Source organism: Vulpes lagopus, chromosome 8 (assembly GCF_018345385.1).
Source record: "Vulpes lagopus strain Blue_001 chromosome 8, ASM1834538v1, whole genome shotgun sequence".
Classification (NCBI taxonomy): domain Eukaryota; kingdom Metazoa; phylum Chordata; class Mammalia; order Carnivora; family Canidae; genus Vulpes; species Vulpes lagopus.
In genome coordinates this window covers 22,718,053-22,739,884 of record NC_054831.1, presented here as the reverse complement: position 1 = coordinate 22,739,884, position 21,832 = coordinate 22,718,053, and the positions used below count along the sequence as shown (strand labels likewise).

The following is a 21,832-nucleotide window of genomic DNA, read 5'->3' as shown; positions in this document are numbered from 1 at the left end:
TATGAATTGATGTTCTGATGACTTTCTGACCTGCTCCGTAAAGTACTAAACTATTAGAAATTGGAATTAAACAATTATCATTTCACAGTTCATCTTTTGCTGGGCTAAAGGATTATTGATCTATTGAGGCTTCTAGAGCTATATATATAAGGGTTTTCAACTCGTAATGTCTTGTAGTTTGTATCAAGTTAGTAATAGTCACTATTTTAAGGTAGAGGTAGGGCATTGTATGCTTGGGAGAAAATAAGAGAGTCACAGAATCAGGAGAGAGGTACTTACTCCAGTTCAGTCTTCACAGACTTGAAGGTGAGCCAGGCAGACCTACTCCCAGTCTTCATGGAATTTATAATCTAGTACAACTACCTTAAACATTTTTGTATGTCTCAAAGTCCACACTGTAGATTGAGTATAAGGTCTAGGGCAGTATAGTAAGCAGCCAGTAAATTATGAGTGTTTGACCCAGTTTATGATCTATAGAACCCAAGTGTCTATATACAAGTTGAAAATTAAAATAATCCTCATTGGATTTCATCAAGTGAAAGAATGTAAGCAAATATATAAATGTGAGTATATAAACATGGTTTGGATGTTAAATTTATTTCTCAGAAGAAAAATGTTTATGTAGGCACTCTTGATATATATACAGAGTGTATATATATACTTTTTTTCTTCCAGCTGTCCTCACCAGATTTTTCATCATTCTAGACTCTGTGGGCTGATTCTTATATATTAAAGAGAAATTTCAAACTCACCCAGTTTCTAAATGCAAGAGGGAGAGTGGAGATGCTTTTGAGCCTTCTTGTTGCTTCACCTGTTATTCCCTTGTTATCTTCCAGATCTGTCACTCTGTAATTATGTCTTAATTTTCTTATTTGTTTAGAAATGGTTCTAGAGAGATAGTAGGGAACAGAACTAGTGAAATGTTACATGACCCCTCATTATGAGGGTATTGTCTTGGAAGTGTACGGCATACAACATGGAGTTAAGGGTGGTATAAATTAACTATAGCTATCATTAGGCATTTTATTCACACAGATTGCCATTGCCCTAGCAATGGGTAGCTTCTGACCTCTAATCTACATGCTGTCTTCAGGAGCTGATTATGTCTTGGTGGCTTTTTTAAATTAACTTATTTTGCATGTAAAATCATTCAACTAGAAAATACCGACAGCCAAAATGGCGCATCATCTCTATTATTTGCAAAGATGTCATGAACATCTTTGTTACTTTTTCTCTGTGGGAGACATATTAGTTCAATAACCCATTCTCCTAACTAAAACACTTCCTTGACTTATCCCATATTGCCCTTAGTGCTCCATATAGTTTCTAGAGGGAACTTTAGTGACTAAGATGATGTCTCTGAACCATAGCAACTCACTTTTTCCTATGGAAGGTTCCAGTCATAATGTTGCATTCCTCCAAAGACAGTGCACCAAGGCTTGCTTTGCACTGGCTACCACCACTGGGAGGGGACAGAGATGAGTCACACAAGATTCTTTTTCTTTTTTTTTTTTTTTTTTTTTTTTTTTTTTAAATTTTTATTTATTTATGATAGTCACAGAGAGATAGAGAGAGAGGCAGAGACACAGGCAGAGGGAGAAGCAGGCTCCATGCACCGGGAGCCCGATGTGGGATTCGATCCCGGGTCTCCAGGATCGCGCCCTGAGCCAAAGGCAGGCGCCAAACCGCTGCGCCACCCAGGGATCCCTCACACAAGATTCTTAACCTCAGAGACATTTAATACTGTCCAGGTAGTACTTTGAGGAGCTGTTGGGCAGAATGCTAACTGTCATAAGAGGGACATCCATAAAGTGTCTTGGCAGTTCTGAGGAAGAAATGTTTGTTTCATCTGGGCAAATCAGGAAGGCTTAATGGAAGAAGAGAACTGAGCCTTAAAAGACAGGTAGGACTTAAATATATGGAAAAACAGTTCCTTCTACTAAAAAGGTTTTCATAAAATTTACTAAACAGTGGCATTTTCCTCTTTCACGTGACCCTAACAATGGAGTAAAAGGTAGATTTGAGTTTAAGCCTAGGGCAGAATATGAGAAAATTTCCTTTTGTGATTCTGCCACTAAATTTTTTTTGTTGTTCTACATCCAGCACTGTTCAAAAGTTACCTTAAAAAAAAAAAGTTTCCTCTTGCATTTGACTTGCATGCATTTCCTCTGCATGCTGCTCTCTCTGTTGCCAATAAACCAGTAGCCGTGGTGCATTATATTCTGGTTCCCCTCACAGCTTCTGTTGTGCTCTCTCTGCTTCATGGTAACTGGTTGCATTTGCCAGGCAGCAGCTGCTGAAGTGTTCTGTTGTCATTTACCCTCATATGTCAAACTCAGAACTCTATTTTAGTAAAATCAGAGTGCTGCTGGTGCACTGGCTGCATTCTCGTTCTTAGCCATCCTGTCATGCTACTTAATATCAGTATTAGGAAATATCCTAAAATGAGAGAATAGAAGTGTTGCAGGAAAGGCATCATTATTCTGTAGTACAAAAACGACTTCTCTGCATTCTGACAGCATCATTTTTCAGTCACATCACGTTGATCTATGTGCCCTGAACAGATATGTATCATTCCCTCCCCTTTCTTTTCAGACCGAGCTAATAGATCTGTCTACAGTAGATGTGATCCTCATCTCTAACTACCACTGCATGATGGCACTGCCCTACATCACTGAGCACACCGGTTTCACAGGCACAGTGTATGCCACAGAACCCACCGTTCAGATTGGCAGGTAAGAGTGTATATCCGTATCTTAAGAGAAAGTACTCCTTTCTGTGGTGACTGTGTAATGGAGTGTTGTGCCAGGAGGGATTGGTGTCTCCTTCTGAGCAGCTAACCCAAAGAATTGGCATGAATAGACAACTCTCTAAATAAAACAAGTATTCGTTGAAATTGCCTGGAGATTAATGCAGTGAGTTGTCTTAGTTTTTGAAACAAAGACTAGAGGAAGGTGTTCACCAAGACAGATCCTCTGTGCAGATGATACTAATTAGGAGAGGTAACGTTTGAGTTAAGACACCACAGAGTTGCGATGCAAAGAGCTTCAGGAGAAAGAAGCATAGCACATTTAAGAAAAGAAGAATTTTTATTACTTTGTTTTCAGAATTTTCCCCCTTTATGATTTAATGCAGACTATAAATGGAGACAGCTTGTAGAAAATAGGATAAGTAATTAGACAGTTAAGTTGACTGTACTTTTGACAGAGTGCAACTCAGAACTCTAAGGAGTAAAAGGAGCCTTCCTTTGACTCTGAGAATGCTCTGCCATTTCTCTCTCTGCATTCCCCCAAGCTTTCAGGACACAGGTATTTGCTTCAAGTACCCATAACATCATTCAGTGAGAGAAGTTATGTGAAGAAAATCACCTACCCCAGAAAAAAGAGTTGAAGCAAACTAACAAGTATGGTGTCAGGTGAAGCTATCAAGACTCAAAATATGAGATCAAGATGTTGATATGGACTCTTAGCTTTGGGTTCTCATGTCTGGCAGAAGTATAACAAGATGGAATTACCGTAACAAAATATGTCCTCATTTTTGTGTTAGCTCACATTAAAGAACATGTAATGTGTACAGAGAAACATAGGGATCTGAGGAAGAGACATTATAGGGAAGTAAAACACAAGCGATGGATCAGTTGCAATGAGGATAAGCTGAAAACATTAGACTCTAGTCTGAAAAAGTTAAAACATGAGGAAGGACACACCAGACTGTTCTTCATAGAGCTACAGTCAGAACGATAAGGCGCCTAGGTCCCAGATCTTTGAGTGCTGGAACTAATGCTGCTCTCTCAAGATGAAAGGAGGGGATGGGATTAGGAATAAATAAATCAGTGGAAATGAAATGAAGTTATTCAACATTCAAATGCTCGTAAATTGATGGCTTGCTATATCTATATGTTGATTGGGAGAAGATTTAAGTTAATATGGATCATCTATACTGGATTCTGAAAGGGGATTCAAGATGTTGAAAATCTGTTTCTTGGTTTTTGGTCATCTTCTGGCCATCCAGGATTCTAACAGTTCTCTATGCCATGTATTCCTCAGAGCACATGCATCATTGATCCTCTCAAGTGAAGCATTTCTTAGGTTCCCTCAGTTGTGATTCCATTAGAGTCTATCTTGTGATCTGCACAAAGAGCCGGTCATTTTGCAGGTCCTTGAGTTAGGCTTGTAGTACCTTAGAGTATTCTTCCACCTGGAGTTTTGTAAATTCCTAAAATGCATTTTACGGTTTAAAATGTCCATGTAACATTGCCATAAAAAAAAAACAGCCCTACCTACCCGTGCTGCCACCAAAATCAGGTACTTCACCGTCATATGACTTTTTCTCCCTTAGTATTTTTATTTCTCTAAAGGCACAGGTCTTAAGAGTAGGAGTTCAATCACAGGCTTGTATATTTCAATGTTCAAAGATAAGATACACGCCAGGCTTTTTTTAAAGTTGAATTAACTCATTTATGTTCTAAATGTTTAACATGGAAGTTTAATGAGATGGTTGGGGTTTTGTTCAGCTTTATGTAAAACACTATCCAAGTTTATATGCAACAGAGAGAAAGATGATTGAGACAGCCGGGAAAGGCAGACAAGCCCATTTGTCTTGGCTACAATGTAGAGTGTATGTTTTTCTCATTCTTTTATGACTGTTCACCACTTTTTTCTTTAAACTCAGGCTTCTCATGGAAGAGCTGGTGAATTTCATCGAAAGAGTGCCCAAGGCTCAGTCTGCCTCCTTGTGGAAGAACAAGGATATTCAGCGGTGAGCAGTAGGCCTATTTCCCTTGACAGTCAACCCTTAGGCTTTGCAAAACGGTCTCATTTGTTCTCTCATGTTATGCTTTCACATTGATACTATTAGCACCAGAGGTTCACTTTTCCCTATTTTAGGGGAGAGCTATGTTTGATTCAACCAGCATATTATGAGAGGCAACTGTGTCATGTCTGAGGTATTGTGCTGGGTGTGAGAATTTTTAAAAACCAGTGAAACAATTGGCACTGTCCTTGAGGTACTCAGGGGTTGATGGGAAATCAGACCATTAATGGGTAAATTATAGTCTTAGATGGCATGTATTGTAAGAGGTGCCTGTTATGTTACAGTGTTATAGGTGCTCAGAAAACGAAGAATTTCTGAGTAGGGAAGCTGAGGAGGACATTCCTTAGGAAAAGACAATGAAGGTGGATCTTGGAGGACGAAAAGGACTCTTCCTGATAGAAAAGATCAGGAAGTGCATCCAGATACAGCATGATGGGATATAGTATATTTGGGAACTAGTGAGAAGTATAGGATGAATTAGATTGGGAAAGCAGAGAGGAGAGGTGACAGTTGAAACTAGAGAGGTACGTTGGAATAAGATAATGAAGAATCTGATGTGTAGAGTTGTATATTACAGAGAGTAGGAAGTCCCTTGGTGGAGGTTTATAAGGAGGAGAATGATGTGATCACATATTTGTTTACGGGGAAAGTAACTCTGCAAGCAGCGTGGAGGATGAATGGGGGCGCAGAGACAAGGGCAGAAGACCATGGCTAGGACTGTCAGACAAAAACGTGTCATTGGCTTTCTAGGTAATGAGTGTTCCATTAATGCCTATCCAAGTCCACGCTCTTCCAGCCACCATGCTACTGAGTTTTTTTTCCCTCTAGGTCAGTGATTTGTTAGCTCTCTAATTATCAAAACTTGGAATGTCTTGGTTTTTGTGAATATTCCTTCTATAAGAACATGTATATGCAGGAGCACCTGAATGGCTCAGTTGGTTAAGCCTCCTACTCTTGATTTCAGCTTAGATCATGATCTCAGCGTGCCCCAGTCAGGCTTCATGCTCAGCAGGGAGTTGCTTAAGATTCTCTCCTGTGCTCCTCCCTCTTGCGCATGTGCACATGTGCATTCTCTCTCTCTCTCTCTCCCTCCCTCCCTCTCTCTCTCTCTCTCTCTCTCTCTCGCTGTCTCCCAAATAATAAATAAATCCTTTTTTAAAAAGATTTTGTGTATGTAGCTGAGAGAATATGCTTTGTTTTTATACTATAACTCTTTCAGAGTTTGAGCATAAGTGTCCTCTGTGCATTCCTTTGTGTGTGTGCTGTTTTATTTAACTTACATAGCACTTGGTGTGTGCCAGACACTATTCTCAATGTTTTACTTAATTCATTTAATTCTTTAACATCAGAAGAGAAAACCACCACAGACAGGTTAAGCAACTTGCTCAAGGTCAGCCAACTAGGCTGTAAGATTTGAACTCAAATGCAAAGTGTGTGCTTTTAACCATTGTGCTGGGCTCCCTCTTGGGTATGCATGTCGCTTCTAGAGTGCATGTGAGCCCCCTCATGAGAGGGAAGGGAGAGGTATGTGTAACTGCACATTTTCTCTTCTGTTTTATGGATTTTCTTTGTGTCTCTCTTTCCTTGATTGGGGATATGGTGTCCGTATGTCTTCATGGAAGGAAATGTTTTCTGGACGTGCGTACACACACACACACACACACACACACACACACGTCTGAGTCTTGTGTTTGTATTTAAATGACTTCCTTGATCTGGCTGTGTACCTGCTTATAACAAGGTCCCTTCCCCTTCTCATTTTCCATTCTTATTCTCAGCTGCTTTTCCTCCTGCCCATTTCTATCCCTCCTAACCCTTTTCTTTTTAATTTTTTTTTTATTGAAGATTTTATTTATTACAGAGAGATAAAGCAGGAAATGGAGGGTGAGGGACAGAGGGAGAAGCAGACTCCCCATTGAGCAGGGAGCCAGATGTGGGGCTTGATCCTGGGACTCCAGGATCATGACCTGAGCCAAAAGCAGATGCTTAATTGACTGAGCCACCTGTGTGCCCCCCTCGTTCCCTTTTTCTTTCTCTCTCCCAGAGCCCACTGGACCACATCAGACATAGTTGTCTACCTTTCCCTCCTTAGAAATTTTAGGACTTTGTTTTCTATGTGGAACACGTACACCTTGGCTTCCCATACTTCCTCCTTTTAAATTTATACCCTTTATGATATTTTGCCACAAATAATTTTGGCACACTAGAGGTGATGTTCAAAGGTCACTGTTTCCTGACTTCCAAACTCTGGGCCAAGTCTTAGGAAGTCCCACATCCTTATTTTGCCTTTTCTTCTATGACCTTGGGCAGAGTCCTTGGCAGTTTTCCTTTGCCTCCCATTCTTTGTAAAATACAACAAGATAACTGGCTTACAAAAAAAGTGCCACCATTTATTAGGGAGAATTGAATTGAACTTGAAGGAGTAGGGCACCTGTGTGGCTCAGTGGTTGAGTGTCTGCCTTTGGTTCAGGGCGTGATCCCGAGGTCCTGGGACCTGGAGCCTGCTTCTCCCTCTGCCTGTCTCTGCCTCTCTCTTTCTGTGTCTCATGGATAAAAAAATAAAATCTTAAAAAAAAGAAAAAAAGAACTTGGAGGAGCAGAGGGCTAGGAGGATGGGGTGGCAGGGGGGAGCCTGAAAGTTATTTCCTAAGATGCTTAGAAAATCTCCCTTTTAAAAAAGGGTGCTTTAAAAAGGGGTGGGGGGGTTGCTTTTTGAAAGATAAAACCTTGAACTTGTTATCTCGCCACCTGGTGGGCAAAAATCTGAAACTGTTAAAAGCCAACTTGGTAGAGAAGCAAGGAGAATAACTTGCACTATTAGAGAAGACCTTCTTTGCTTATTTGATGTATCATAACCATATTTCTGGTTCTGGTCAGGTATTTTGTTTTGGCTCTTGAGCACAAGATGAGCCACCGTTACTGATAGAGAAAGAGAGGAGTCTAATTATTGGAAAGAGTATGCTGTGGTGGTAGAGAAACAAACCAAGCAAGCTGTGTCCTCTTTTTCTCCTGGATAAACTCAGCATGAATATTACAAGTGGTAGAGGAAGTTGAAGAGCTGTTTTGCAATTGACATCAGACAAAAAGAGTTCTTTTGAAATATTCACCTAGAATTTAACCTTGGGCCAGAATACTAAAAGTGCTTCATTTGAATAACATTTATGCCAAAGGATTTACATCATTTTAAAATTTCACTCTGTCTCAAGCCAGTTTCTATCTAGTGTCCCAAAGTACTGTGGCAAAACTAAATTGAGAAACACTGTTTTTTGCTATTACATTGACATTTTTCCCAAGTGATATGAGCTGTGTCTTATTTTTTCATCCCCCCCCCCCCTTTTTTTCCCTCTTTAATGCCTGTACTTACTTTATCCAAGAGGGGTTCTCAGGTAGGAAGCACAAACTCCGGTATCTCCTGGGGATGGGGAAGGTAAATACAGGAGTGAGGTGGACTTTGGGTAACTGTGGGCCAGTGACCACACCCATCTAAAGGGGCAGCTGACACAGAGCTTCAGCAGATCTGGCCATATGGAAACGTGAGCCCATTGCTGCCAAATCCTCCTTTTCTCTTCTTTTTTTAAGAGAAACTCAAAATCTGGATGTTTTTAATGTGATTTTTTTTTCATCTTTTTAAAATGTTGGCTCGCACATTAAAATAAAATCCTGTATGATCCAAGCAAAACACCTCTGAATTGGATTTGAGACTCAAGCCCCCAGTTTTTGACTTAAACTTTACACAGGCTGTCTCTTGGTTAAGTGCCTAGAATTGATGCATTTTAGTAGATTGTTATTTAATAAGACCATGAACTAAAGAAAATAATAAATTAAAATCTTTCAGACTCATTGGTCAGAGGGATCTGACAAATTCTCTTAAATCATTTGAAGTTAGTTTGAGTTAGCATTTGATTTAGTATTAGTATGTATACCCAAAGAAGCTATTACTCTTGCTTTTGGCAGCTGTCTGATTCCCTGCCTTAGTCAACACTGCTCCTTGAGATTTATTTAGAAGTTAGTCATCTTTCTTCTTCATTTTGATGCTGCAGTTTACTCTTCTTGAAAAAGAGATTTTGATGGGTAGGAAAAGGAAACTCCCTTTGCAATGTAATTTTTGAGTTTCTGACTTTCTCATACCCACTTTACAGTTTAGGGTTTATAATAGGTCAGTTTAAAACGGAATGTTCCACTTAAGAAACTAAAACAGCAAGTAGGATTTTTCTGTATAAGATTAGAAATCTGCAGTTACAATTAAGGATAAAAACAGGATATTGTTGTAACCCTTTTGCCAGCATTAAGGAAATATGCACTGATATATTCTTGGCTGAAATGTTGCGGCAGTTTTCAGTAGTCAGAGCCTAAAACGTGGGTTCGTACCTTATAGAAGACATAAAAAAAGACATAGTTGAAGTCCCTCTGCTCTGATGCTCCATGGGCATTTATAGAGGAATTTATCAGGTCTAACTATATGGTAGGGAAAAAATTAAAGCTATGGGCTTGGAGATCAAACAGACCAGTGTTTAAATTTCATATCTGCTTCTTAGTAGCTGTAGTGCTGTAACAATCTGTTTCTTCTAGGCTCTCTTTCCTCATTTATAAAATAAGAATATCAGCAACTCTGCAGAATTGCTGTGAGGACTAAATTAGCATGAGAGTCCTTAAAACAGCACCAGACACATAGTAGGTGCTCCATAAACACCAGCATCCGTTTCTCCTTTAATGATACACTTGACTCACATAACCCCTTTTCAGTAATCAGCACACATCTGCCTTCCACAGCCTAATTTATCTTTAGATGCCACCTTTCTGATGAAAGCAAGGTAGTATAAGAAAAGGAAAACCATTTTTTCTAATCCCGCTCTCACCTGCTGTTAGCATTGTCATCCAGATACTGGAACTCAATCTCCTTTTTTGTAAAACAAGGGAATTGAATTAAAATATCTTTGAGTTCACTTGGGTTACAATTTTTAAAAATGTGGAAGGGAGAGGCTCCTTCAGCCAGCATTCATAGAATGGCAGTACTTTGATGAAGTCATCACCGCTTGTCCTTGAGCTTTGCAGTTCCAGAAACTTAATCATTTCATTTCACTCAGAGTTGATTAGCCTCTGAAGGACTGATTCAGGCTAACTAAACTCGCAGGATATTGACTGACAAACAAAAATCCTATTTAATTACTTTATACTGAGACATCTGCCTGGCTCCAGAACTAAAAAGGTTCATCTCTGTAGGACACTGGTCTGGTCAGCAAGTCCACTTAAGAGATTAAGTTATAGATAAGAGTTTTCTTGATAAGAATGGAATCAAAGCAGAAGCAGTTTAGGTTCTCTGGAGAATTGTTTCTATTGTGCTTTGGTAGCCTAAGCAATTGCTTTTGTCCTTTTTAGAGATAAATTGACCTAAAACAAAAATCAGGGATTGTGTATTTTCAGGTTAGTATTGAGAAATGCTTGATTATCAGGCTCCACTTTGGTAAACTCCATAAAGGTCATCACTCTGCTAATACATTTCCAGTCCACCCCACCTCCATGTATATTAATAAAGCACACTTTGCTATAATGAAAGGAAAAAGATTTATCTGCTTCTTACATTCTTTGTATTCTGCTCTTATATTCATTTTGCAGATTCCTTCATTCATCACACACTTAGAAAAACCCAACCAATGTTTTATCTATAACTTTTTAAGTGGTCCCTGTGGACTTAAGGTCTTACTCTTTAACACAAACACATGGTCTTTTCTGCTTGTTGGTTGCTGGTAGGATGGAAGAAGAGACAGCAGAGCTCTGGCATGATGTCAGAGCACTAGGGGGAAAGTTTATTAAGCACTCAAGTCTGATAAGAAAAAACAAAACAATGAAATCTTTTAGAAAGTACTTATTAAACATTTAGACTCTGAGAATTTGACTTTGATAAATTAGAAAGCCAGAAAAAAATAGAACTAGTTCCCACTGGGTTTCCTTATCCAACTTATCCTGAATCAGCCAATAATCTTAATGGCTTCAAATGGCTCTATAAATGCCTCTCTATAATTATGGCCTCAAGTAAGCAGAAGCAGAACTTTAGGGAGAGCTAGGTTAGGCAGAATGATAGGAGATGGAAGTAGTGACAAAGTGACTAAATATCTCAAAGGAATAAGAAAAGAGTGTTAGCAAAAGGAATTTTGGGGTATAAATATGGAATTCAGATGACTTATTTGTTGATTAACTGCCAAATGCCTGACATTATGATAAGTTTGCAGGAAAATGCCCAAGAAAGTTTAAGACATAGTCCCTGTACCCAAGGAGCCTGTCAAGCAAAGATTATGTACTAAGTGGCAAGACTTAGCTTGGGCTTGCAGATTAAGTAGGGTATCCAAGAGGGAAGAGAGGATCCTAAAATAAGGGAAGGGTATGGGCAAAAACATGGCAACACGGCACAACTGAAAGGTGACTGGATTGGTTAAAATCAGCCAGTGCATGCCAGGAAAGAGAGAAAAGAATTGGAACTTAACATTATACAAAAGAATATGGAAACTTTGGTCTTTTGAAAAAGCCAACAGTATATTTGACTAATTCCTAGTTTAAATCTTTTCTGTAGCTGATAGGAAATTCACCAAAATTGTGAACATTTTGTCTACCAAGCCTATATGATAAAGGAAACCTGGATATTTCCAACTAGAGAAATGACAAAATAATTAGTTTTAAATCTGAAAGTAGTATGGTCAGTATAAGTTGATAGAGTAAGATACCCAAAGAATTTAAGCATAAGGGTGAGGGAGGATATTAAAGTCCCTGAATTTCATAAAAAAGCTAAATTTCAGTGGCACCTGGGTAGGTCAGTTGAATAAGTGGCGATTCTTGATTTCAGGTCAGGTCATGATCTCAGGGTCCTGGGCTCAAGCCCCATGTTGGGTTCTGCAGTCAGCACAGAGTCTGCTTCTCTTCCGGTCCTGCCCTTCCCCCTGCTCACGTTCTCTCTCTCTCTCTGTGTCTCTTTCTTTCTCCCTTTCCTTCTTTCTCTCTAAAATAAATAAAACTTTTTAGAAAAGTCAAATTTCATAAAGCACTGATTATCCTATATATAATAATTACACACATGCACACACACATATAACCACTTATTTACTGTAGTCCTCACAATGATCTTTGAAGGAAGTATTTTACCCTCAGTTTAGAAATATGAGAAGAAAAGGTTAAGTAAATTGCTCAATATTGCAACAAAAATAAGCAAAAATCCCAGTTAAATTGGATATGAAGAACACCATTCCACAGAAGTTCTACAATTAGAGTTTATAAAAATGTCATCAAGGAGACCTCAGGAAAGCCCAAACTTAGTTAAGGTATTTAAACATGGCTTCTGTACTAGAACTTGGGCCAGAAAAGTCTTAAGTTATTAAAAACACTGGGTTTTCTGTTCTGAGTCTCCTGTAAGGGCTGCAGCTATCTCTAGCTCCTCTTGGAAAGGATTCACTCACAGGGGTAATGGTAGGGTTCAATTCCTCAGGGGTGATGGACTGAAGGCTCTCTTAGGCCCTTATGTGTGTACCTCTCCATAGAGCATCTCAAAGCAGTTTTGTCAGAATAAGCAAGATGGAAGTCACAGTCTTTAGTGAACTAATCTTGGAAGTGACATCCTTTCACTTTTGTCATACGCTCTTCACTAGAAGCAAATCCTATGTCCACCCACCCTCAAGGGATTGGACTACACAAAGGGGTGAATATGGAAGTCAGGGATCCCTAGGGACCATGTCAGGAGCTGCCAGCTACAAAACCCTAAACCTAATTGGTCATATTTTAGACCAGAGTCATTGGGACCTCCTCTGGCTCACCTCTAAACCAAACTAACGCACTTCAGATAGAACTTGTTAATTGACTCAATGGTTCCTACCTTTCCTGGGGCAACAAAAGAACAGATGTTTTGTCTTTTGAGTGTTTGTGTTGGGCATTGCTCAGTGCTGAGGATATGAAAATGTGAAAAGATACTACTGTGTGAGTAGTATGATATATTGGAATAAAAACATACTGTTTTTGTTGTTTTATTTAACAACACTGTTCTCTCCAACAGTGCTATACTAAACTGGTTATTAAAAACTATCTAAAAAAAAATTATCATGAATGTTTCTCTATAAACAGATGCTTTCTTTAGTTTCTCCAGAACCTAAAGATATTGTTTCTGTGCTATTTACCCTGAGGGAAAATGAGAAAAGATCCAAGTTGAAATAGACCTGAATTATTCACAAGTCTTTTATTTTGTTTAAGGAAATTGTTTTCCTACCTGAAACACCCCAGTAATTTCTCTTGAAGTAGGTTCTGGACTGTTGAAGACAGAAGTAGTTAATATTTCCCATCTTCCATTTTTCCCTTACCAAGGACTCAGAGCATTTGCTGGCTTATTCTGGAGGTTGAATATGTGATAGTTTAATCTCCAATAGAGAATAGAAGCATTAGCCAAATCCTTCATTTGGAGAAAGACTGTTGCAGATTTTAATCTGCTTAATTTAGGACATCGTCCTAGATGGGAAGGGAGGAGTGTATGCTGGGAAGAGCCATCAGGGGAAGGAAGTAATGGCAGTACTAGTTGTCAAGGGATGGGAAGGAGGCAGGTCTCATATATACAATGTCATATTACTGGGCCATCAAAAAGAATAAAATCTTGCAATGACACAGATGGAACTAGAGGATTTTATGCTAAGTGAAATAAGTCAGAGAAAGGCCTATACCATATGAGGAATTAAAGAAATAAAACAGATGAATGTAAGGAAAGGGAAGGAAAAATAAAATGAAAATAGAGAGGGGGGCAAAGCATAAGAGGCACTGAATGCTATGAAACAAACTGAGGGTGTTGGAGGGGAGATGAACAAGGAGAGGTAACTGGGGGATGGGCATTAAGGAAGGCCCTTGATATCATGAGCACTGAGTGTTACATGCAACTGATGAATCACTAAATTCTACCCCTAATGCACTGTATGTTAACTAAATTGAATTTAAATAAAAATTTTTAAAAATAAAATGTATCTAACCTAGCTTTGTGTATGACTTTTTGCTCAACCTCTAACAGAGGTGACTCAGTTGCAGCAGCTTGGCAAAGCTGGGGGCAGTTTAAGACAAATTCGACTAGGTTGAAAGATGTGGTTGGCCTGCAGGTGTTATTGAACCTCCCCACCCTCTTAGGCCACTCTTGTAATAGCTTTCCAGCTCTGGCATAAAGTTAAAAAACCCTCTGCTCCTACCCAGCCCGAAATAAGTCTTTATTTTTAATGCAGTTCAATTCTAGGGGCCCCAAGCCATGGAGCTCCCTGATCCTAAGGCATTTAAAAAAGAGCTAAAGAAGGGGAATGGCTTAGGTTTTTCCTTGAGACTGTGTCGAGTAGTGCTTGGGCCACTCAAGTTCAGAGTCCTTGCTGCTCATTGAAGTAAATCACCCTGGGTTGAAGTTTACTATGATAATGTGGGAAACTATACTCCTGGAGCTGTGGTGGCTGCATAAGGGAGCGTGGGGGGTTGTTAGAAACCCATCTTTATTCAGCATCTGTTCTGTGCCAGACACTCACATACATTATGTCATTTACCCCTCACAGAACAACTCTAAAAGAAGGTGCTACTCTCCTTATTTCACAAATGAGTAAACTGAGGCTCAGAGGTGAAGAGGTAATACTGGAATTTGTATCCAGACAAGTCTGTAAATCCTGTTTTTTTCCATCATGTGCCTCAGAGAGAAACCTCTCCTCCCTCCAAGTGGTTGGCAAAGTCAACAGGGATGTGGAAGGAGAAGAGAAGCAGTAGCAGCAGCCCCCACTGACACCGGTAGCTGCATCCAGAGGGACCTTCTGTACCACTTCCCTGTCTCTGATACACACTTGGGCTATGTTCCCAAAGAGTACATAGGGTGTGCACCTGGTCTTGATCACTGTCACAAGACCTGAGAAAAAGGGACAAGTGGTCTAGATTTTAAAGGAGTGTTGTCCCCACAAAATCTGAAGACAGTGGGGTAGGTTACAGGCTTGAGGGAGCCTGGGACCGAGAGGGCTGTGTATAGCTTATTATATAGAACAGAGGCTGAGGCAGGACCCAGATAAAGAAGGGCCTTATAAAGTCATACTAAGTCTTGGATTTTATCTTGAATATAATGGAAAGCCATTATAGTGAAAGAGGGGAGGGTGTGTGTGTGTGTGTGTGTGTGTGTTAAGATTTGCATTTTTAATATGTCATTTAGACCCTTCTGTGAGGGAAGGCAAGTCTGCAGGCAGGGATGACTCATGGCTTTTGACATCTCTTTATATTGCCTTATACCATTGTAAAAATTTTCTAGACTTAAGCTCTTAGGAGAAGAAGCCTCTATGTTGTTCCTCTTATATCCCTTATAACACTTCAGTGCTATGGCCGTAGTCAGGGCTAAATAATGATTGAATAAATATTGTAAAACCTAAAGCAATCCAGTGTACATAGGACAGATAAGTGAAATAAGATCTTCGTGTGTCTGTTTATGCAGAAAGTAAAGAGAATTATTAGTATTTTGTCCTGGAGAAACAAAGATAGAATTGAAACAATGTGATCTATGCGCTACATTAGCTAAACTTCTATTCAGTGTTTACAAAATTATGACTGTATAAATGCAACTCACTGGCTATATAACATTGTTAGGATTATTTTTTTCTTTCTTGCACAACTTTTTGTTTTCCCTTGAGTTAATAATGATCTTGTTGTATGCTTATTTGCTTAGTTTCCTGTGCACTTCTTACTAGTTTATCTACAACCCGTCTGCCATTTGTACAAGTTTCTCCTCACTCAGTATGTTCAAACTTAGTGGTATTGTTTTATCTTCTTGGAAATCCACTCCCAAAGCCACCTTTCTTTCTCCAGTCTGATCCCAGCTGCTCTTAGGCTTGCTACATGGCTCTCAGTTTAGGATTTTCTTCACCATTATCCTCAAGATATTTTCACTTCTTTCTACTGTTGGAAGCTGTTTCTGGGCCTTTTTCTTGTTCCTGTGTTCATTTTGCCAGGCACATTCTGAGGAAGAGTGCACGGGAGGTCAATTTTCTGAGACCCTGTATGCCTAGAATGCCTTTGTTCTACCCTCACCCTCCAATGATAGCACCAGATTTGATATCATTTTCTCTAGCTTCCAGAAATACCATTGAAAAGTGCAGTACTATTCTGGGTCTAGATCTTTGGTAAGTATCCCACTAACTCCTCTGTGGAAACTTTAAGAATCTTGTTCCTTAAATTTGTGATGATGTGTCTTAATAAAGGACAGTTCTCATTCATGTGCTGAGTACTTAGTGGGTCCTTACCATCTAGTACAGAAGTTCTAACTGTGGCTAAGCCCTTGTTTAATGAGCCAAATCTGGCCTGCCACAGTTGTTAGCAGTAAAGTTTTATTGGCACACAGCCACACTCATGCATTTACATATTGCCTGTGGCATTACACAGCTAAATTGAATGATGTGACAGACTGTGGTCTACAGAGCTTAAAATATCTGTGGCTTTTTACAAACTATGTTTGCTGACCCCCAGTCTAAAAAATGGACAACTTCAATTTTGGCCAAAAAAATTTTTTTTGTTTATTTTTAAAATTTTCTTTCCCATGTCTTGTGTTCCCTCTTTCTGGAACTCTCACTACTTAGATGTTAAACCTTCTGGACTGGAACTCAGATTTTTTTTTCTGTCCTCTTTTCCATCTCTTTATTTTTGTTTGCTCTTTTGCCTGAGAAATTCTTTTAACCTCCCAGCTTATCCATGAGTTTTTCATTTCTGCTGTCATAATTTCTTATTTTTACATAAATTTTTCTCTTTTTTTTAAGATTTTATTTATTTATTCATGAGAGACACACAGAGAGGCAGAGACAGAGGCAGAGGGAGAAGGAGGGTTCCTGCAGGGAACCCAATGAGGGACTCTATCCCAGGACCCCAAGATCATGACGTAGCTGAAGATAGACACTCAACCTCTGAGCTACCCAGGTGTCCCTTTTCTATTTTTTAAAGTAACTTTTTTATTGTAATATAAAACAAAACACCAAACATATATATAGTTAATAAATTGTTGTAAAGCAACTGTCCTTATGACTGCTACCCAGGTCTAAAATAGAATATTTCCAGTAACTCAAAAGATCCTCTCTGTGCCCCAATCTAATTACAACCCACTCTGACACATATGTCGTGGATTTCAACCCATTGCAATACTGTCATTTTTTGCAGCTCAGATTATCCCATTTTGGACAGTGAGCCTCTTCATACTGTCTGCTGTGTCCTTTTATTGTGACCTTTGTACCCTTTGATTGTTTCCTTGCTATATACTTAAGCAGGATATTTAAGACTGCTCTGGTATATTCCTACCCTAAATCTGGTATCACCCATTTCTCTAAAATACTCTATAGTCTTTTAGTAGGAAATGGATTTTTTTTTTTTTAAGATTTTATTTATTCATGAGAATACACAGAGAGAGAGAGAGAGAGGCAGAGACATAGGCAGAGGGAGAAGCAGTCTCCACACAGGGAGCCCAACGTGGGACTCAATCCCGGAACTCCAGGATCACACCCTGGGCAGAAAGGCGGCGCTATACTGCTGAGCCTCCTGGGCTACCCAGGAAATGGAATTTTAAGCTCCCATTGTGGTTGCTCATTACTCCTGGATTGGTCATTATTTCTAGGTCATCATTTGAAGAAAGGGAATATGTATTTTCCTTCCCTTATTTTTTCATGCTTTTATTATATTTATATTATCAGAACATACAGGCAATACATACTATCCTCTCTCCCTTTTAATCTTCATTTGGTCCTACTTCTACATAATTGTGTTTAATACTCACTACTAGCTGATGTATTGATGTTTCTATAGTCATTTAGGTTGTCTAAAAGTCATTCTTCAGAAGATATCTCAGGATGGGATCATGAGAATAAAATGCCTTAAGTTCTTGCAGGTTAATAATTGTTTACTGTGCTCTGTAACCTTGAAAGTCAGTTTTGTTAATTGTATAATCCTTGGCTTGCATTTTCTTTCTGTGAATGTCTTAAAATATTTTACTCACTTCTTTAAGTAAAATAGCATTGCTGTTGAAACTCTGGTGTTGTACTTTTTCCTTTGTAAATCACTTGCTCACTTTGCCTAGCTTCCCAGAAGTTTATTTATAGTGTAAATATTTTCAGAATATATCTGGTGTTAGTTCTTCTGGGTCAGTATTTTCAGGTCTGTGAAAGTTCTTTCACTGTATAATTTCAAGCCTCTTTTATTTTAGCAATTAGTTTTTAATATTTGTTCTGTTCCCTTGCTTGGATTTCTGTTAGGAACTCCTGTTCTCTGTATGTTGCTTCTTCTTTGCCTGTCTTCATTTTCTGCCTTTCTTGCAAATTCTTAACTTTTCATTTCTTTCTAGCATTTAATCTTTTCTTTCTATATTCTTCTTATGCCATTACCTGTTGTGTGTTTATCCAGTCTTGTAATTCTGTTAGTTCAGTCTCCATTGCTGAAAAAAAATGTTTTAAATTTCTAATTCTTTATTAAGTTCTATCACCTTGTTTTGAAGCTTTTCTGGTTTTTCTTTTATGTAGTTCTTTTGTGTCTTATATAATTTTTTTATGTTTTTAACTAATTTTAAAATTTTGATAGGTTTTGTTGGCATGCTTTTATTGTATGCTATCATATTTTATGTCCAAGAGCTTTTTTATTCTCTTAATGCTCTTTTTTTAATAGAAGCCACTTCTCATTTCTTAGACATAATATCTTATCTATCTCTTTATGGATAATGATAGTATTTTTTAAAATTTTATTCTACTAGCCTAATTTATTTCCTCTTGTCCTCCCTCCATTTGTTTTGACCTTTATCATTTTAGAGATTTTCCTCAAATGTATGCTGATCCTTGGTTATTGGCTCATGTTTAGGAGTTGGAGAGTAAAAAACTGATTATAAAAGTCTTTGTGCCATGGAAGCTTCTATTTATCAGGGTTTTTTTGTTTTTGTCTTTTTTTTTTTTTTTTTAACCAAATCCCCTTGTTTTTAGGCTCACCTTCCATCTTACTTCCAGACATATCTATTGTTTCAGATTGCTGAGCTTTTTGTGGGTTCTACAGTTTAAATTATTTGAATTAAACTTTCCTGTGTGTGCTAATTATTTGTCTTTATACTTTCCACTTTCTAAAATGCCATTGCTCTTGCCTCTTCTCTCATTCTCTTTGTCTTGAAGGTGTGTGTGTGTGCCTGTGTCTGCAAAGCCCTTCACTATGTTCAGTGGTATTTCAGGGAGATCACTCTCCCAGGTCTATTCCTGATTTTGTTAGAGCAAATGATCTAGTATTTTTCTAATGAGAAAGTTTTGTTTGTTTGTTTTAAGGGGTACTCCTGATGCTGATCTGAAAAGTCACAAATTGTGTTTTATTTTCCCCCTTTATGCCACACCTCAGCTGTGTTTCACTCAGTCCTTTTCTATAGCTTTGCAGGCCCATGAGCAAAGTGTATTTCATTTATCATTCATGAATAGGGAAGAGAATTTGAAATGTCCTATAGAAATGCACTATGTTAAGATGCATATGATAAGCCCTAGAACAGCCATAAAGGAAATAACTCAAAAAAATACAGTGAAAAACCATGAAGGAAATTAAAAGGCTGCATTAGAAAATATTCACTTAGTACCAAAAGGTAGTATAAAGGAGGAACAAAGGAACAAAACAGACATGAGACATAGAGAAAACAAAATAAATTGGTAAACATAATCCAGCTATATCAGTAGTAAATGTGAGTGGACTAAGCAATTTATATGGCAGAGATGACCAGACTAGATTAAAAACGCACATACACACAATATCCAGCTATATGCTGTTTAAACAAAATAAAAAATAGGAAAAGAATATAGAAAAGTTTTTTTTTTTTTTAAGATCAACAAAGCTAGCAAATCTTCAGCCAGATTGGCCAAAAAAAAAAAAAAAAGAAGAAGAAGACTCAAACTACTAGAATCAGAAGTGAAAGAGGGTCAGCACTAGAAATAAAAATTATTATAAAGGAATCCTGTAAACAATTCTGTGCCAGTAAGTTGGACAACTTAAAGGAAATGAAAATTACTGCAAATTACTTAATTAATTAATGCAAATTACTTGAAAGGAATCCCTGATAACATAAAGAATTGGTATTCTGATGCGTTTATAGGCTGCTGCCTTCTCCACTCAAGGATGCAGTGGAAGTATCAACCTGGAGAAGATGCTATACGATGCAAGAGGTGAACTCTGCCCTTAGCAAAATCCAGCTGGTGGGATATTCTCAGAAAATTGTGAGTGTTAATATGATTTTAAGTGATGGCATGAATGCTTTCAATTCATATTGCTCCCCTTTTGGAGGATCTTATAGTTCCCTTCCTGTAGCTATTCAGTCACTGAGAATCTTATTCTAGTACAAGGCGAAAAGTCGGAGCATCTGTCATTATCCTTCATCCTCCAGATTATCAGTGTTCTTTCCTAACCTTCACATTCCCCAGCATTAGTCAGTGTTCTCTTGACCAGCTTGTAATGAGTCAGGAGAAAGAAATCTCATCCTATTCACTTTAGAACAGCGGGTGCAACGTTATAGATTTGGGACAAGTGAAACAGGAACCAGAGAGCATAAAACCGATCAAGAAGCAATTTGGCAAGTATAACTTTTGAACTCTGATCTCATATTAAGGGTTCCCATTTTTGTTAACTTGTATCGAGAGCCACTCCATATAGAATGACCAAGAGATGAATGCTTAACCTAAAAAAGGAAAAAGAAAGCCCCAGTATTTGTCTCTTTAGTCTTTCTGGTAATCTGTCATCTCTGTCTTCTGATGAGTAAGGCCTGGGTGCCTGGTACGTGTGGATAGACTGAAACTCAAGAGAGGGTCAAGTAAAGACTATAGGATTGCTTTTTGGGTCTACCGTATAGTCTCCATTGGGTTTTTTGCTTCATTTTATACTGTCTGTTTTACTTTAAATTTTCTGTAAGTGAAGGGTATTTCTGGGGTTTTTTCCTGCAAAGATTTACCCAGTGTGACTGCACTGCTGAAAGCTCATCACACATCCTTACTATGGTTCTTTTCTAGGAGCTTTTTGGTGCAGTACAGGTGACTCCGCTAAGCTCAGGCTATGCCCTTGGAAGTTCCAACTGGATTATCCAGTCCCATTATGAGAAAGTATCGTATGTATCCGGATCCTCCTTGCTTACCACACATCCCCAGGTAATTCTAATTCTCTTTTAACAATTAAGTTTTTTTAGTTATTTAACCCAAATTTATAATGTATCTAGAGGATCATCAGTTGTTTTGAAATCTTTCTAATTTTGGTTTCTACATGTATCTTTTTTTTTTAATTTTTGTTGTTATGGTAAGAATGTTTAACATGAGATCTATCCTCTTAATAATTTTATACTATACAGTATTGTTGACTATACGTACAGTGTTGTATAGCAGATCTCTAGAGCTTATCTTGCTTAACTGAAACTTTATGTTCTATAGACACTCTTCATGAGTTACATTTTTCATGTCCCAATATTTAGGATTACAAGTTCCTCTGAAGATCCTGCTGCCTTTAGGTTCATCTCTAGGATTTTGAGATTTTCTACTACTTCCAATAATGATAGGCTGATATGGAACAGAAATGGTTACTCGTTTACTCAGCAAGTGTTAATTATTTCTTTACTGAGGGTCTACTATGTGTCAAGCACTTATGTAGGTGTTAGGGAATCAATGGTGACCCATATGCAAAGTCCCAGCTCATGAAATCTGTGTTCAGAAGAGCAGAGAGGGCCGTTGTGATTGCAGCATGCTGAGTATAGTCAACAGGGGTATCCATGGGATGAGCAGAGCCAGGTCATGTGAAACTTTGTAGACCATGATGAAAAATTTAGATTGGATTTTATTTTATTTTTAAAGATTTATTTATTTTAAAGAAAGAGCATGAGCTGGCAGGCAGAGCGAGGGAAAAAGAAACTCAAGCAGACTCCATGCTGAGCATGGAGCTTGATCTCACGACCTGAGCAAAAAGCAATAGTCAGACACCCAATTCCCTGTGCCACCCAGGTACTCTTGGGTTTTATTTTAATGTGTAGAGGGAA

The 21,832-nt window shown here is 38.4% G+C and overlaps 1 protein-coding gene and 1 long non-coding RNA gene across 2 annotated transcripts in view; one reads left to right on the top strand and one right to left on the bottom strand.

The window, feature by feature from the left end:
* The window catches only part of LOC121497429, a 42,517-nt gene extending 34,005 nt beyond the window's left edge, over positions 1–8,512 (bottom strand). The window contains exon 1 of the long non-coding RNA XR_005989459.1: positions 8,177–8,512. This is a non-coding gene — a long non-coding RNA (uncharacterized LOC121497429). The remainder of the gene's footprint in view (positions 1–8,176) is intronic.
* Positions 1–21,832, top strand: part of INTS9 (integrator complex subunit 9) — a 101,787-nt gene that overhangs the window by 47,744 nt on the left and 32,211 nt on the right. Inside the window, exons 5-8 of the mRNA XM_041767057.1 lie at positions 2,596–2,735; positions 4,672–4,758; positions 19,916–20,036; positions 20,823–20,957. Coding sequence (XP_041622991.1) covers positions 2,596–2,735; positions 4,672–4,758; positions 19,916–20,036; positions 20,823–20,957 — 483 coding nt within the window. The remainder of the gene's footprint in view (positions 1–2,595; positions 2,736–4,671; positions 4,759–19,915; positions 20,037–20,822; positions 20,958–21,832) is intronic.